At 39.0% G+C, this 13,956-nt stretch overlaps 2 protein-coding genes across 2 annotated transcripts; one reads left to right on the forward strand and one right to left on the reverse strand.

Moving 5' to 3' along the window:
- Positions 1-932: 932 nt before the first annotated feature.
- Positions 933-1,871, reverse strand: LOC123792397 (putative olfactory receptor 10D4). The gene has a single exon (XM_045797550.1). It carries the CDS (start codon positions 1,869-1,871, stop codon positions 933-935), a length of 939 nt encoding a protein of 312 aa, XP_045653506.1.
- LOC148108800 (uncharacterized) lies at positions 1,870-9,754 on the forward strand. The gene is made up of 2 exons (XM_087868025.1): positions 1,870-2,052; positions 9,413-9,754. Exons 1-2 carry the CDS (start codon positions 1,870-1,872, stop codon positions 9,752-9,754), a joined length of 525 nt encoding a protein of 174 aa, XP_087724151.1.
- Positions 9,755-13,956: the final 4,202 nt, after the last annotated feature.

Genomic DNA, 13,956 nt, shown 5'->3' on the forward strand with positions numbered 1-13,956 from the left:
CGAGCAGTCAGGCTACAGGCAGCAGGAGCAAGTTCACTCTGTCTAGCACCCCGCTAAATTGATGCGATAATCCTAGCTTGTGACAGATTCTGGTAGACTTGTCAAAATCATATTCCAAGGTGCCTACCCAATCACTCTTGGTGTTTGATGGATGGAAAACGAATGCAGTGATTGATGCTAACAGGCAGAAGCTGAGAAATTTCGGAGGTTAGTGGAGATTGCTTGTATGAGCAAGAATAATGTTCATTGACCTTCATGCCTAAGAAACCTGGCCACGAGGACACAGGAGCAGTGGCATCAGCATGGATCACATCCAGATGGCCCTGCTGCCATGAAGATTTCTCAGGTCTACTTGAGGTGCTACAGAGTTTTCTCACAGTGGGGGTGTGTCCCCATGTCCCTTATCATCCACCCTTTCACCCTCTGTCCCTGGTCAGTAATTCGCCTTGGGCCCTGGTGGTACCCAGCCCACGTGAAATCCCACTCTTCAACCATTATCCATATAGCCTTGAAGAAAAGTGTTCTCAAATTCAACTAACCTCTGTGATAGAAATCAGCAAACTGTGGCTTATGGGGCATATCTTTTTTGCTGCCTGATTGTATAAGTGAAGTTTTATTGGAACAAGACTCATCCATTTGTTGTTATGCTTTTCTATGGCACTTTTCATGCTGTCATAGCAGAGTTCAGTATTTGCAGTTTCAGACAATATAGTCCTCAAGGCCTAAAATATACACTATCCGGACATTTAGAGAAAATGTTTATTGATCCCTGTCTGTTAGATGGGGATTATGTCACAGGTTTCTATCAGTTAGAATTGCTGTTCAGTTGTCTTCATGGCAGAAAGACTTACAACTGTCATGGATATATATTTTTTTTAATTAATTTAATACACAAATGGGAAGGAAAAAAAACAGCTTTACCCACAAGGGGACTAGTGACCTTCTGAAGCAATCTGGCCCCCAGCCAGTTTTTTCAGGGCTCCTTTGACTTCTTTGTTTCTCAGAGTGTAGATTGTGGGGTTCAGCATGGGGGTGACTACATTGCCAAAGATTTGCACTGGGGTTACCAGCACCTCAGTCAAAGATGGCTGGGTATAGATGAGGGCACAGGGCCCGAAGAACAGTGTGACCACTGAGAGGTGGGAGACACAGGTGGACGCTGCCTTGCGCCTCCCCTCAGCAGAATGCATCTTTAGGATTGCAATGACAATACGGACATAAGAAGCAAGGATGAGGAGAAAACATGTCATGGGCACAAGGCCGATGTTGGTGAAGCTCACCGTCTCTATGATGAAGGTGTTACCACAGGCCAATTTGACTACAGGGAAAATGTCACAAAAGAAATAGTCTACCTCGTTAGACCCACAGTATGGCAGTTGGAAGGTCAGTGTGGTGAGAATTGTGGCATGAAAAGAGCTAGTAAACCAGGTGCCGGCAGCCAGCAGGGCACACACCCGGTGATTCATGATGATGGTGTAATGCAGTGGGTGGCAGATGGCAGCAAATCGGTCATAAGCCATCACCGTGTAGAGCAGGCACTCGGTGCTGCCTAGGAAATGGTAGAAAAAGACCTGAGACATGCAACCACCCAGAGAAATGACTCGGTTCCTCACCAGCAGGTTGGCCAACATCTTTGGGGTGCTCACAGAAGAGAAGCCGATGTCCAGCACAGAGAGGTTACAAAGAAAGAAATACATAGGAGTGTGGAGGTGGGGATCAGATGTCACAGCTACAAGGATAAGCAGATTTCCTAGGAGGGTACAGAGGTAGAAGAAGGAGAACACAGCAAAGAGCGTGGTTTCTTGCCCCTCTGTGTGTGGGATGCCCAGCAGGATGAACTCTGTAACCGAAGTGTGATTCCCCATCGCCATGGAAGTTAGGCTTTATCCTGGGAAGGAGGAAGAAGGACAAGAAGTTAACGACCCAAGGAATGAAATCGCACTGCTTACTACCAGTAGATTCATAAAGGGAAACATAATCATAGGCTCTATCAGTGAAAAGATAGTGTTTATTGTTACTTGGACTGCCCCAGAAGGACGTATGGTCTCTGGGGTGAGGACACAATGAGGTAACTTGACTGGTATATAGACAGGTATTATTTTATTATTATGAGATGGAGAAGAGCAAATGGCAAAAAGTGTATAAGTTTTGAGAGCTGAGAAAGGACAGGGAAGACAAAGGAAGGATAAAATTAGAGAAAAGAGGAGGCAATGGATTAGGCACATTTATAGTTGACATGGAATTTTCATAACCATTTTCTCTGACACTTGAACAGAATCCCAGAAGTCAGGTGTAATATCTCCATTTCATAGATGATGAAGAAATGACGATTCAGGGAAGTTAAATAACTTGCTCAGGTTCTCAGATACAAATCATGACAGATTCAGGAGTGGAACCCAAGGATTCTAAGTGCATCAGACCATAACTGGAAAAAGAGAAAAAAGAACTATGGAAATGCAAATATAAGAAAAATCAATATATTCTCTGAACTGAAAGGGCCTTAACGATAATTTAGCTCAATCACTGACTTTTTAATTTTGTTGTCTCCATAAACATCCTTGCCAGGTGGTTCTTGAGTTTCTCTCAGACCATTCTTATGTTAATTCTATCCTTTTATCTATTATTGCTCAACACTCCAGACAGCCATGCAGCAAAGAATGTTAGTGCTTCTTTATTTCAGTCGACCCCTCAAACATCTCAAGAACAATTAAAGCAACTTTGAGAACACTGTGACCTAAAATTGAACTTTCTCATATGTAAAACTATAAGGAAGATTTTCATCTTGGTTTCTGCTTAGTGCTGGAACCATTAATTTTTCTTGTTTTATTTTGTTTCTGCAAAATCACAGGTCCTTACATATATAGTTTAAAGGTACCCAGTTTCACCATTTTAATATTTACACACCACCTGAGCTTTTTAAAGCATCTTTGTGGATTTTTACTCTGTCATCCGGTGTACACTCTGTTCTTTTCTGGATGACCTTCCTTTAATCATGTGGCCTCCTGGTATCCATCTTTAAGTACTTGCCCACTAGAAATACACACACACACACACACACATACAGATTAGATAGATAGATAGATAGATAGATAGATAGATAGATAGATAGATAGATACACACACACAAACATATATATATATATATATATATATATATATATATATATATACATACATATATATACACACACATACTTTGAAGAAACTGGTAAGAGAATCTGCCCAAAAAAGTAGTAAATTCTCCTTGACTAAGAGTTGGAGACTCTTTTCCTGATCTCAGTAGAGAAGAGATCTAGATTATATGTAATGTCTCTCAATTTAACTATACTTGGGGGTTCCATTTAATATCGTGCAAATGTATATACACATTTTTTTGTATCCTATGGGTTAAGAAAGTCACTGCAGGGGCGCCTGGGTGGCACAGCGGTTAAGCGTCTGCCTTCGGCTCAGGGCGTGATCCCGGCGTTATGGGATCAAGCCCCACATCAGGCTCCTCCGCTGGGAGCCTGCTTCTTCCTCTCCCACTCCCCCCTGCTGTGTTCCCTCTCTCGCTGGCTGTTTCTATCTCTGTCAAATAAATAAATAAAATCTTTAAAAAAAAAAGAAAGAAAGTCACTGCAAAGATAGAATATTTTATAAGTTTCTAGAGAATTTTGTTTTTTGTTTTTTTTGTTTTTTGCTCCAAAAGAGATTGAGAAAGAACAAATTCCATGACGTGAAAGCTTTTCCTCTAAGAGCAAGAACAAGGTAAGGATGCCGAGTGATACCACTTCTGGCCAGAGCAATTAGGCAAAAAACAAAAGAAACAAAAACACAAAAACCAAAACAAAACAAACGGAAAACAACAACAGCAGCAGCAAAACGTCCAAATTGGAAAAGAATAAGTAAAATTTTGTAGATTATATGATCTTCTATATAGGAAACCTACAAGACCCCACATACACACACACAAATAGCCACCACAAGTGAATGGATGAAGCAAATGTTGTATATACACGCAATAGAATATTATCCTGCCTCAGAAAAATTCTGTAACGTGACACGTGGTTAGACCTTGAGGATATTAGGCTATGTGAAATAAGCCGTTCACAGAAGGACAAACACTGAATGATTCCACTTACATCAAGTATCTAAAACAGTCAAATTTATAGAACCAAAGAGTGGGATGGTAGTTGCCAGGTGAGCATAGGGAAATGGGGATTTACTAATCAACAGGCATCGTGTTTTGTTTAAGCAAGGTGAATGAGTTCTAGAGATCTGCTGTACAGCATTGCACCCAGAGTCAGTATTCTGTATATACAGCTGAAAATCTGTTAAAGGGGTAGATCTCATGATAAGTGTTCTTACCACAATACAAAAAATTCAGGGGAAAAAGTATTTCTAAAAATGAAAACAAAAGGATCACATAAGGGCACCTGGGTGGCTCAGTTGGTTAAGCATCTGCCTTCCTCTCAGGTCATGATCCCAGTGTCCTGGAATAGAGCCCAGTATCAGGCTCCCTGCTCAGCGGGGAGCCTGCTTCTCCCTCTCCTCCCTAATTGTGCTCTGTCTCTCACTCTCAAATAAGTAATTAATTTTTTAAAAAAAAAGGATCACAAAGACTAAAGGGAAAATCAAAGCAAATAAATAAATATGATACAGTGTAATAATTATAGCATTAAAGATATATGTCTGTTATAGTTATGATTAATACTTTCTGTTGGGGTTTTGCGGGAAGTCTTCACAAAGAGTATCCAGGGTACATGCTGTAAGAGGCACTATATGAAGGAATAAAATCTTTGGATTAAATCAGTGATGCAAAATTAGGAGCTTCATGTTTGAGATAAATGACTTTGATAACAGTGTATAGGGTTTTACAGGGGGAATAGGTTAGAGCTAGTGAGATAAGAATCTAAAGCAACCACCCAGGCAAGGGAGGAAAAAATGATAAATTCACATACATTTAAAAAGTGAATTAATGTCTTACTAAATAATAGAAAGACTAAGGATGCTGGGGTGGCTCAGTCAGTTAAACATCTGTCTTTGGCGCAGGTCATGATCCCAGGATTCTGGGATCAAGCCCGTGTCTGGCTCCCTGCTCAGCAGGGAGCCTGCTTCTCCTTTCCCCCTCCCCACTGCCTCATGTGCTCTCTCAAAAACAAATAAATACAATCTTTAAAAAAAAATAGAAAGACTAGGTGGATGGTAGTGCTTTAAATGAGATATGGAATTAAGTGAATTATAGAATGAATATCAGATGATGTCTAGAAAGCAGTTGGACGCATGACTCTGAATCTAAAAAGCTCAGGGCTAGACACGTAACGAAAAATGGAAGATTACTCCTTGAATGTATGAAGTGGAAGAGTGCTGAAGATAGAACACAAGATAGGACACAAGAAACGAGCTGGGAGCATCTGAGAAGCGTCTGGAGTTCTGAGGCCATTTTTCACTCCATCCCCCCACCACTCCCCAGATTATTCTGTGGCTCAGATACACTGTTAAAATCAGTGTATTTAAATAAACAAATGAAAATAACACTCATCCAGCACTCACTCTCAGCCAGAAAGGCATTACTCTAAGCCCTTTATAGACATTAATGTACTTAATCCTCTTAATAACCATCTGTAGTGGATACTATTATTCTTCCTGACTTATAGAAGAGTAAACTGAGTCATAGAAGGTTAAGTAATTTGCCAAATTACGTTAAGATTAGCAGGCAGTAATTTCTGGAGTTAAATAGAGATCGTATGAGTTCTTGGGCTAAGTGTGAGTCACGTGATTATGGTAGGTCTATTTTAGGAGATGATTATTTCTAAGTTTTTTAGAGCTCAGTCCAGGTTCTATGTTGGAGAGGAGAAAAAAAAGCCTTATACAGTTGCGTGGCGTAAACTGCATAGGGTGAGTCAAACGCTTCACTGGACATAGAGAAGAGTGCTAACTTCCTGCACAATAGTATTGAAGTGAATTCCACAAAGCGATACATTAAGCCATGCTAGTCCTGTGAATGACTCTCCAGAAACAATACACTGTGAGTGTGTTAAGTTAGTGACTTCAAATGTCTTCTCTTCATCAAGTACCGAAATGCATTAGAACAATTATGCTAAGGGATATTTAACAATCCAGGAGCCCAAATTTTAAGGGTCCAGTGGTTAATTCCATAGTACAATTCCTTAACTATAGAGACGTCTTTATCATCATGAGACCAAAGAGGGCCATAGCGCAGGCTTATATATTGGAACTCATGCAGAATAAATCTTAGATGATTCACTCTGGAAGGAAGCAAAAAGATGATCTCAGTTTGTGCTTCGAATATTACATGAAGAGGTGAAAATCAAGAACAAAGAAATTTGCCCAGTGTCGTAGACAAGGTAGGTGTGATTCTCAGTTACACCTAATCCCATGGCATCATTTCCAGCATTATTATGAAGAGGGAGATACCCCCCCACACACACACACACGCATGCATTTTTCTGGGGAAATGTCCAATAGTATTCTTGTGTTCTTAAAAGAGTTCACAACCATCAAAATGGTAAAGAATCTCTACTCAGGGGGGCGCCTGGGTGGCACAGCGGTTAAGCGTCTGCCTTCGGCTCAGGGCGTGATCCTGGCGTTGTGGGATCGAGCCCCACATCAGGCTCCTCCGCTATGAGCCTGCTTCTTCCTCTCCCACTCCCCCTGCTTGTGTTCCCTCTCTTGCTGGCTGTCTCTATCTCTGTTGAATAAATAAATAAAATCTTTTAAAAAAAAAAAAAAGAATCTCTACTCAGCCTAGAAAGATGATAACATGACATCTGTGATCGAGCAGGTTAATGTGAAGGTGAAATGAATACATTTTTGTTTACTTATTTTCCATAAAGAAAGAGTGAAAACATTGTAACTAGTTCACTAAGAGCGAACGGTGAACAAAACAGAGTAAAGAAGAGATGTAACAGAAAGGGCAGAGAGGAGAGAGAGCAATAGGGAAAGATAAAATGAGAGAGAGAAAGCAAACTATGTAAAAGAAATATAACCTTGGGGAACCTGGTGGCTCAGTCAGTTAAGTGTCTGACTCTTGGTTTCAGCTCAGGTCATGATCTCAGGGTCATGAGATCAAACCCCGAGTTGAGCTCCATGCTCAGCAAGGAGTCAGCTTAGGGTTCTTTCCCCTTTCCCCTTTCTTCTCCCTCCCCCTCTGCTCCTCCTCATGCACTCTCTCTCTCTCTTTCTCTAAAATAAAATTTAAAAAAAGAAAGAAATACAGGCTTACACCCCACATGTAAACTGTGTTCTGGTCCAAGTCAAATGCAGGCTTATTCTCTTCTGTTCTTCTGAAACCACTTATAGATGCTTTTCTGGGTCACCTTATTGAGAAAGGATCCTAGAGACTGGCTTGGTCCTGGGGCCTTTAGACTTATCTTACGTTTCTATGTTTCTACCCTTGAGCTAGTGAGTGTCTATGAAAATAAACCCCCAATCAGAGGCTTAAATGGTTTCCCTGGAGTCTATGTTGAGTCCCTAAGACTTAGAGGCAGCATCATTTTCTCACTAATTAGGTTTGGAGAAATTAATAATTATGTATTATTTTTAAAATTATTATTATTTTAGAATAGAACATAACCAATTAATCCTTGTACACAGATGATGAAACTTCTTCCCAAGACTATTTTGGAAGAGCTATCAGATACCTTGGTGAACATTCCACTTATTATCTCTGAAAAGCAAAGAGATAGTGCTACTTAAAAAGTGTTTATTTCTGACACTTTAATAGAATTCTCAATGATTGTTTCTTCCCCAAACCAACTACGGGGTTCATGATTGCTCTATAAGAGCCAGAGCATAATATTTTGAGTTGTAAGGTCTGAGTTCAAGTTCCAGCCATGCAATGATTGATGTATGAGAATGAACAAGTTACTTAAACTGTCCGATGATCACCAAATTTCTTTATATGTAAAATTGAGATGATGATACCTCTCACATTATATATATATATATATGTGTGTGTTTGTGTGTGTGTATATCAGTGTATATATATATCATTATATATATCATATATATTTATATACATATATATATTTACAATTTTTAAAGATTTATTTATTGTAGAAAGAGAGAGCGTGGGGGTTGGGTGGGGAGAGACGGAGGAAGAGAATTTCAAGCAGACTTCCTGCTGAGCACAGAGCCTATTGGGGGCACTTGATCTCATGACCCATGAGATCGTGACCTGAGCCTAAACCAAGAGTCAGACACTCTACTGACTGAGCTACCTAGGCACCCTGCCCTCACATTATATTTTTATGAATTTCGAATGAGATACTGTGTGTGCAAAGCAGTTTTTAAAATGTAAATCTCTCTGTAAATATAAAGAACTAACACTGCTTTGATTATTTTTCATTTAATAAGTACTATTAGAAATGGCTGGTATGATGTCTTGAAGAGAGCTAGACTATTGGCATTTTTAATAACAGTTTTACTGAGATAGAATTCACATACCATAAAATTCATCCTTTTAAAGTATACAATTCAATGATTTTTAGTAAATTTAGAGAATTTTGCAATCAATACTGCAATCCAATTTTAGAGCAATTCCCGCACTTCAGAAAGATCCCTCGTGTCCGTTTGTAGCCAGGGCTCATGTTCTCATCCCTAGCTCCGTGAATTTACTAATGTACTTTCTTAGTCTTCACGGACTTGTCTTTTCTGGACAGTTCATGTAAATAAAATCGTATATTATGTCTTCCTTTGTGACTGACTTCTTTCATCTAGTGTAATGTTTTCAAGGTTCTTCCACCTAACTGCACTTTGTTCATTTTTATGACCAAATAATAGTCCACCGTATGGATATACCACTTTTTGTTTATCCATTGCTGGGTACGTGGGTTGTTTCCACTTTCAATTATTATCAGTGATGCTGCTATGAAAATTTATGTACGAGTTTCTGGGTGAACATGTGTACTCAGATCTCTTGAGGATATACCAGTGCTGGATCTAGATGGTATTTCAACTTGACTTACAAACAGAAGGGGAAAAGTATTCGTGTTGACTTATACATTGCTTATGTGTTATATTATCTCAACTATACAACTAGATATGAACTCTTGCTTACAACGTTTCTGCAGTGATAAAACAAATATGAACTAAATGTAAAAAAAAAAAAGCCCATAGAACCAATACAATTCTAATAGCATTCATTTGTTCTAATGGATTATGGGGGTTTTTTCCCCTGAAACTTGATTATTGATACTGAATTTAAAGAAAAACATTAGATTTGTGAATCTTAAATGTTTTATTTGTGAGCTTGATTCCACTCCAGGTATATTCAACCATCATTTGAATTATCCTTCTTACCCTTTGTTGTAATCTTACTTCTTTTTAAAATGACCTTTTAAAATTATCAATATATGATGTTTACTGGTTAATTAAATTTTAAAGTAACGATGACAATGAAATTTCAAAGGAAAGTCATCAATCCAAAGTAGTGTCTGTATTGGATGTCAGTGTGGGGGCTGCTGGGGAGCAAGATCGGCAAGCCCCACACTGTCCCATGCAAGATGACAGGCCGCTGGGGCTCTGTGCTGGGGCCACCCCTGTCCCCAGAGGCACTGGTATTGTCTCAGACCCTGTGCCCAGGAAGATCCTGATGATGGCCTGTATTTACGACCGCTATACCTTGGCCAGGGGCTGCCCTGCCACCCTGGGCAGCTTTGCCATGGCCACTTTAGATGTCATTTTCAAGACCTACAGCTATCTCACCCCTGACCTCTCGAAAAAGACTGTGTCCACCAAGTCTCCCTATTAGGAATTCACTGACCATCTTGTAAAGGCCCACACCAGAGTCTCTGGGCAGAGGACCCAGCCTCCAGCAATGGCCACCACATAGATTTATATAAACATACATACATGCATACATGCATACATAAAGTGAATTGAAGCCTGTTAAGAAAAATCCATAACTGGAATGGGTCAATCCTAGCAGATGTGGAGACAGATAAGGATGACAAATGCCACCACAGGACATTATGCATATCAGAGGAGACCAAGAGAAGGTGTATCAAAGTGGAGGAGTGAACCTTCCTCCCCACCAATGCTGTAGTGTTAAGTAACTCCCAAAGCTTAGAATCTGTTTCGGGGAAATGAGGGATGAGGGCAGAAAGTTTAAAGTAGACTGGGTTTCATAAATTCCACATTTGAGTGAAATCATATGGTGTTTGTCTTTCTCTGACTGATATATTTCACTTAGCGTAATGCCCTCTAGTTCCATCCACACCATTGCAAGTGGGAATTTAAGAAACAAAACAGATGAACATAGGAGAAGAAAAGGAAAAATAAAATAAGATGAAAGCAGACAGGGAGGCAAACCATAAGAGACTCTTAACTACAGGGAACAAACTGAGGGCTCCTGGAGGGGTGGTGGGTGGGGGATGGGGTAACTGGGTGATGGGCACTAAGGAGGACACCTGATGGAATGAGCATTGGGTGTTATATGCAACTGATGAATCACTAAACTCTACCTGAAACTAATAATACACTATATGTTAACTAAATTGAGTTTAAATAAAAAGAAAGAAAGAAAGAAAGAAAGAAAGAAAGAAAGAAAGAAAGAAAGAAAAGAGAAAAGAAAGAAAGGGAGAAAGAGAGGGAGAGAGAGAGGAAGAGAGGGAGAGAGGAAGAGAGGGAGGGGAGGAAGGGAGAAGAAAGAAAGAAAGAAAGAAAGAAAGAAAGAAAGAAAGAAAGAAAGAAAGAAAGAGAGAGGAAAGGAGGGAGGGAGACTGGGTTTGTAACTTGAATGTAATAACTTTGTAATTCAAATATAACAAATGTAACTTGAATGTCACCGACTTGAATAAAACTAGAATATTTTTCCCCAGCATTTCGTAGAAATGGGGGTTCAAGATAAAAATAAACTTAGTTATGGAAAAATAAAGGAAGTGACATTTTGTACATTCATGTGCACAAAGGAAGTTTGGAGGATATGAAGTACAGTTTACCCTCCACATATCCTCTCAGTATGTTTGAAATTGTGACTCCCCAGGAGACACCCAGTGACATCAGCTATATATATTTTATATATATTTTATATATATTTATATTTATATTTATATTTATATTTATATTTATATTTATATTTATATCAAGTCAATCAAAGGCCTAAGAGTATGAGGGCTAAGAGGAGAATTACAAGGGAAGATAATAGCCCTAATTATGTTTAATGGACTTTGGAAATCGTCTGACCAGTCTGTTATTTTACTTGCAACATTTTCACTGACCTTAAAGCTTACACCTCATTTCACAGGGTTTAGCAAACCAGCTTTGGTCTGTTGCTGACTCACAGGGTCCTCTCTATAAGGTCTCCATGGAAACCAAAGGCTGAAAGGAGCACAGGGAAAGATAGTCTAATTAGTTTTAAGCCTGCTGTTTCTTTTTCCTTAGACTCTGACAATAGAGCCAATGCTTTTAGCGTGGCTTACGCCAAATGAATATAAATATATTATATATTTTATAACACTATGCCATAAACATTTTAAATACTGTAAAAATACTATATTTAGCATAAAATAAAAATAATGTATAACATTGTTATATATGTATACACATATTGTGTCTACATAAATCTGATATATAATAATAATTCACATTATTTTGTAATAAGATACTGCATTATAAATCTATAATATTAAATATTATATATTACTGGTTTTTTAGCTAAAGAAAAAAATGGCATTTTTCTTATTTTCTTAACATTTGTATGCCTTAGCCTTTCCTAAATTTTCCTCCAATGGTTACCCCATGCCCAAATTTTTAAATCCTATCAGCCAATAAGACTCCGTCTATATGTCATCTCTTCCTTTAGGCTCACCCTGATATTCCCAGATCAAATTTATCTCTCTCATTTGAACCTACTTCATATTTTAACTATATTTTTCTTGACAGGTAATATATAACTTGTTTTATAACTTAATTACATAAAGACCTCTGTCTCGTTCACTTTTTATTCTCCATAGCACCGAGCTAAGTGACTTAATAGATTTTCAAAGAATGTTTGCTAAATTAATACTCACTTAATTAAAATGGGAGAAAACCTATTTAGGCTTCAGATCTCTAGCTGAAGAACAGAACTCCCAATTTAGTACATTCATTTCCATTCATCATTTAGCTACATAGGGCTCTTTCCTCATTTTGGGAAGAGGTATTTCTATCAGGGATCTCTGAGGTCCCTTCCAGCACAAAGGTTCTGTTTAATAATCATGACATAAATATAAAACGTAATTGTGATGCATTTAGACTAGTTTTTCTTGTGGGGTCCAGTCTGAATTTTTCCTTTTAGTCCTACTTGACATTAGCTTCCAAGTAGATAAACTTAGGTCTGTAAATAATGAAACTGGCAGAAGACTGCGGTTCAGGCTACACAAGGATATCATTTACACGAGGATATCCAATTGAATGTTACAAATCCTGAAAGTCTTTCAACTGTGCTCTGGCCCGTGCTGAACCACTGCAGGGGGGGTAAAAGATGGGATCCGAGGTACAAGACATATGGGGCATACAGGGCCTATTCTCAGGGAATCAGCAATCTATGAGGTAGATGGGACAAATGCAAAGAACGTTGTAAAAACTTATTCTAAGGCAGATAAGATCTACAGATTTAAATCCTAGATTATATTCCATTCCTTTAAGTGAAGTAACTCTGAGTAGCAGAGCATCTCATTTTGTTCTCACTTGTCCTGTGTCAATTTATATATATTATTTGGCCTCCCAGGGTCCTGTTGTTTCATCATATCTAAAATGAGATAATGACTTGATGTGATATTTAAGGTTTCATCCATCTCTATCCTCTTAAAAGAACGTAAGAATTCATCTCTTTAGTTTGATAATGATAGTTTGTTTACTGAAGGCCCTAAAAAGATTTTGGTGATATTTAGTTAAAAACAACAGATTTCATTCAATCAGTATTTTATCAAAATTATTATTATTCCCATTGATTATGCTACGCATGTGTGCAGGTGTGTGTTTCTTTATGTGTGTTTAGGTAATTAAATATTCCTTAGTGCCCATGGGGTGCCTAGGTGGCTCAGTCAGTGAAGGGTCTGCCTTTGGCTCAGGTCATGATCTCAGGGTCCTGGGATTGAGCCTAGCACCAGGCTCTCTGCTCAGTGGGGAGTCTGCTTCTTCCTCTCCTTCTGTCCCTCCACCTGCTTGTGCGCTCTCTCTCAAATAAATAAATAAAATCTTTTTAAAAGATCCTTAGTGCTCTAAAAATACCTAAGAATGTAAAGCACTCCTAAATCTTGGATTTCAAAATTGGCAGGGCAGTGACCTGAGCCATGAAAACCCTTCGCAGCGTGCACTGATGGAAGCAATCATCAAGTGTTCAGTTCATTTAAGCCATGAGAACTGTCATGGTTGCTAAATTGAGCCCCCTGCATCCCGCTTGAAATTCACCCTGAGTCTCAAATTGCTTACTCTGGCCCTGCTGTTCAGTCTAACCACCTTGTTTAATTCAATTCGCCTTGTGCTGGGCAAAGCCGGCTCCGAGCCCTGAAATGAGATTGACAGATTCCACTGATGCTTCTCTGAGAAAGAAGATTCCACACTTAGAATACATAGCCATTTAAAGCCCTGATGTTAAAAACTCCCTGTTTTCACTGTTCTGTGAAGACTATGTAACTGCATCCTAACTGGCAAGCGGCATTTTTATCACCAACTCTCACAAGGAAGATAATGTCATACTCTCTCTCCCTCAATGCAGTGATTTAGGAAGAGTCAGCCTCATGTTGGAAATGCTAGAAAAACTGATGTGAGTGAAATTGTGTGTGAGCGTGTGCCCAGAAAGGAGGCTATAAGTTTTATGTGTGTTACATGAATGTTACATGTGTGGTTTTCATGCTTTGTTTTTCCTTGGAGTAATAATTGCAGAGGGAACCCAAGACTGTAAACACTTTAACAAGGCTTTTGCACTTCCTAAGCCAATTTCCAGTCTCATTAATTCACTTGGCCCTATTA

This window comes from Ursus americanus, chromosome 16 (genome assembly GCF_024610735.1).
Source record: "Ursus americanus isolate L20-20 chromosome 16, mUrsAme1.1.p, whole genome shotgun sequence".
Lineage (NCBI taxonomy): Eukaryota > Metazoa > Chordata > Mammalia > Carnivora > Ursidae > Ursus > Ursus americanus.

Excerpts from the sequence above, each read along its gene's own strand:
- LOC148108800 (XM_087868025.1), top strand. The coding sequence starts at position 1,870 with ATGGAAGTTAGGCTTTATCCTGGGAAGGAGGAAGAAGGACAAGAAGTT. Across the intron at positions 2,053-9,412 it reads AAGGACGTATGGTCTCTGGG|GAAAGTCATCAATCCAAAGT; the intron begins GTGAGGACACAA and ends GAAATTTCAAAG.
- LOC123792397 (XM_045797550.1), bottom strand. The coding sequence starts at position 1,871 with ATGGCGATGGGGAATCACACTTCGGTTACAGAGTTCATCCTGCTGGGC.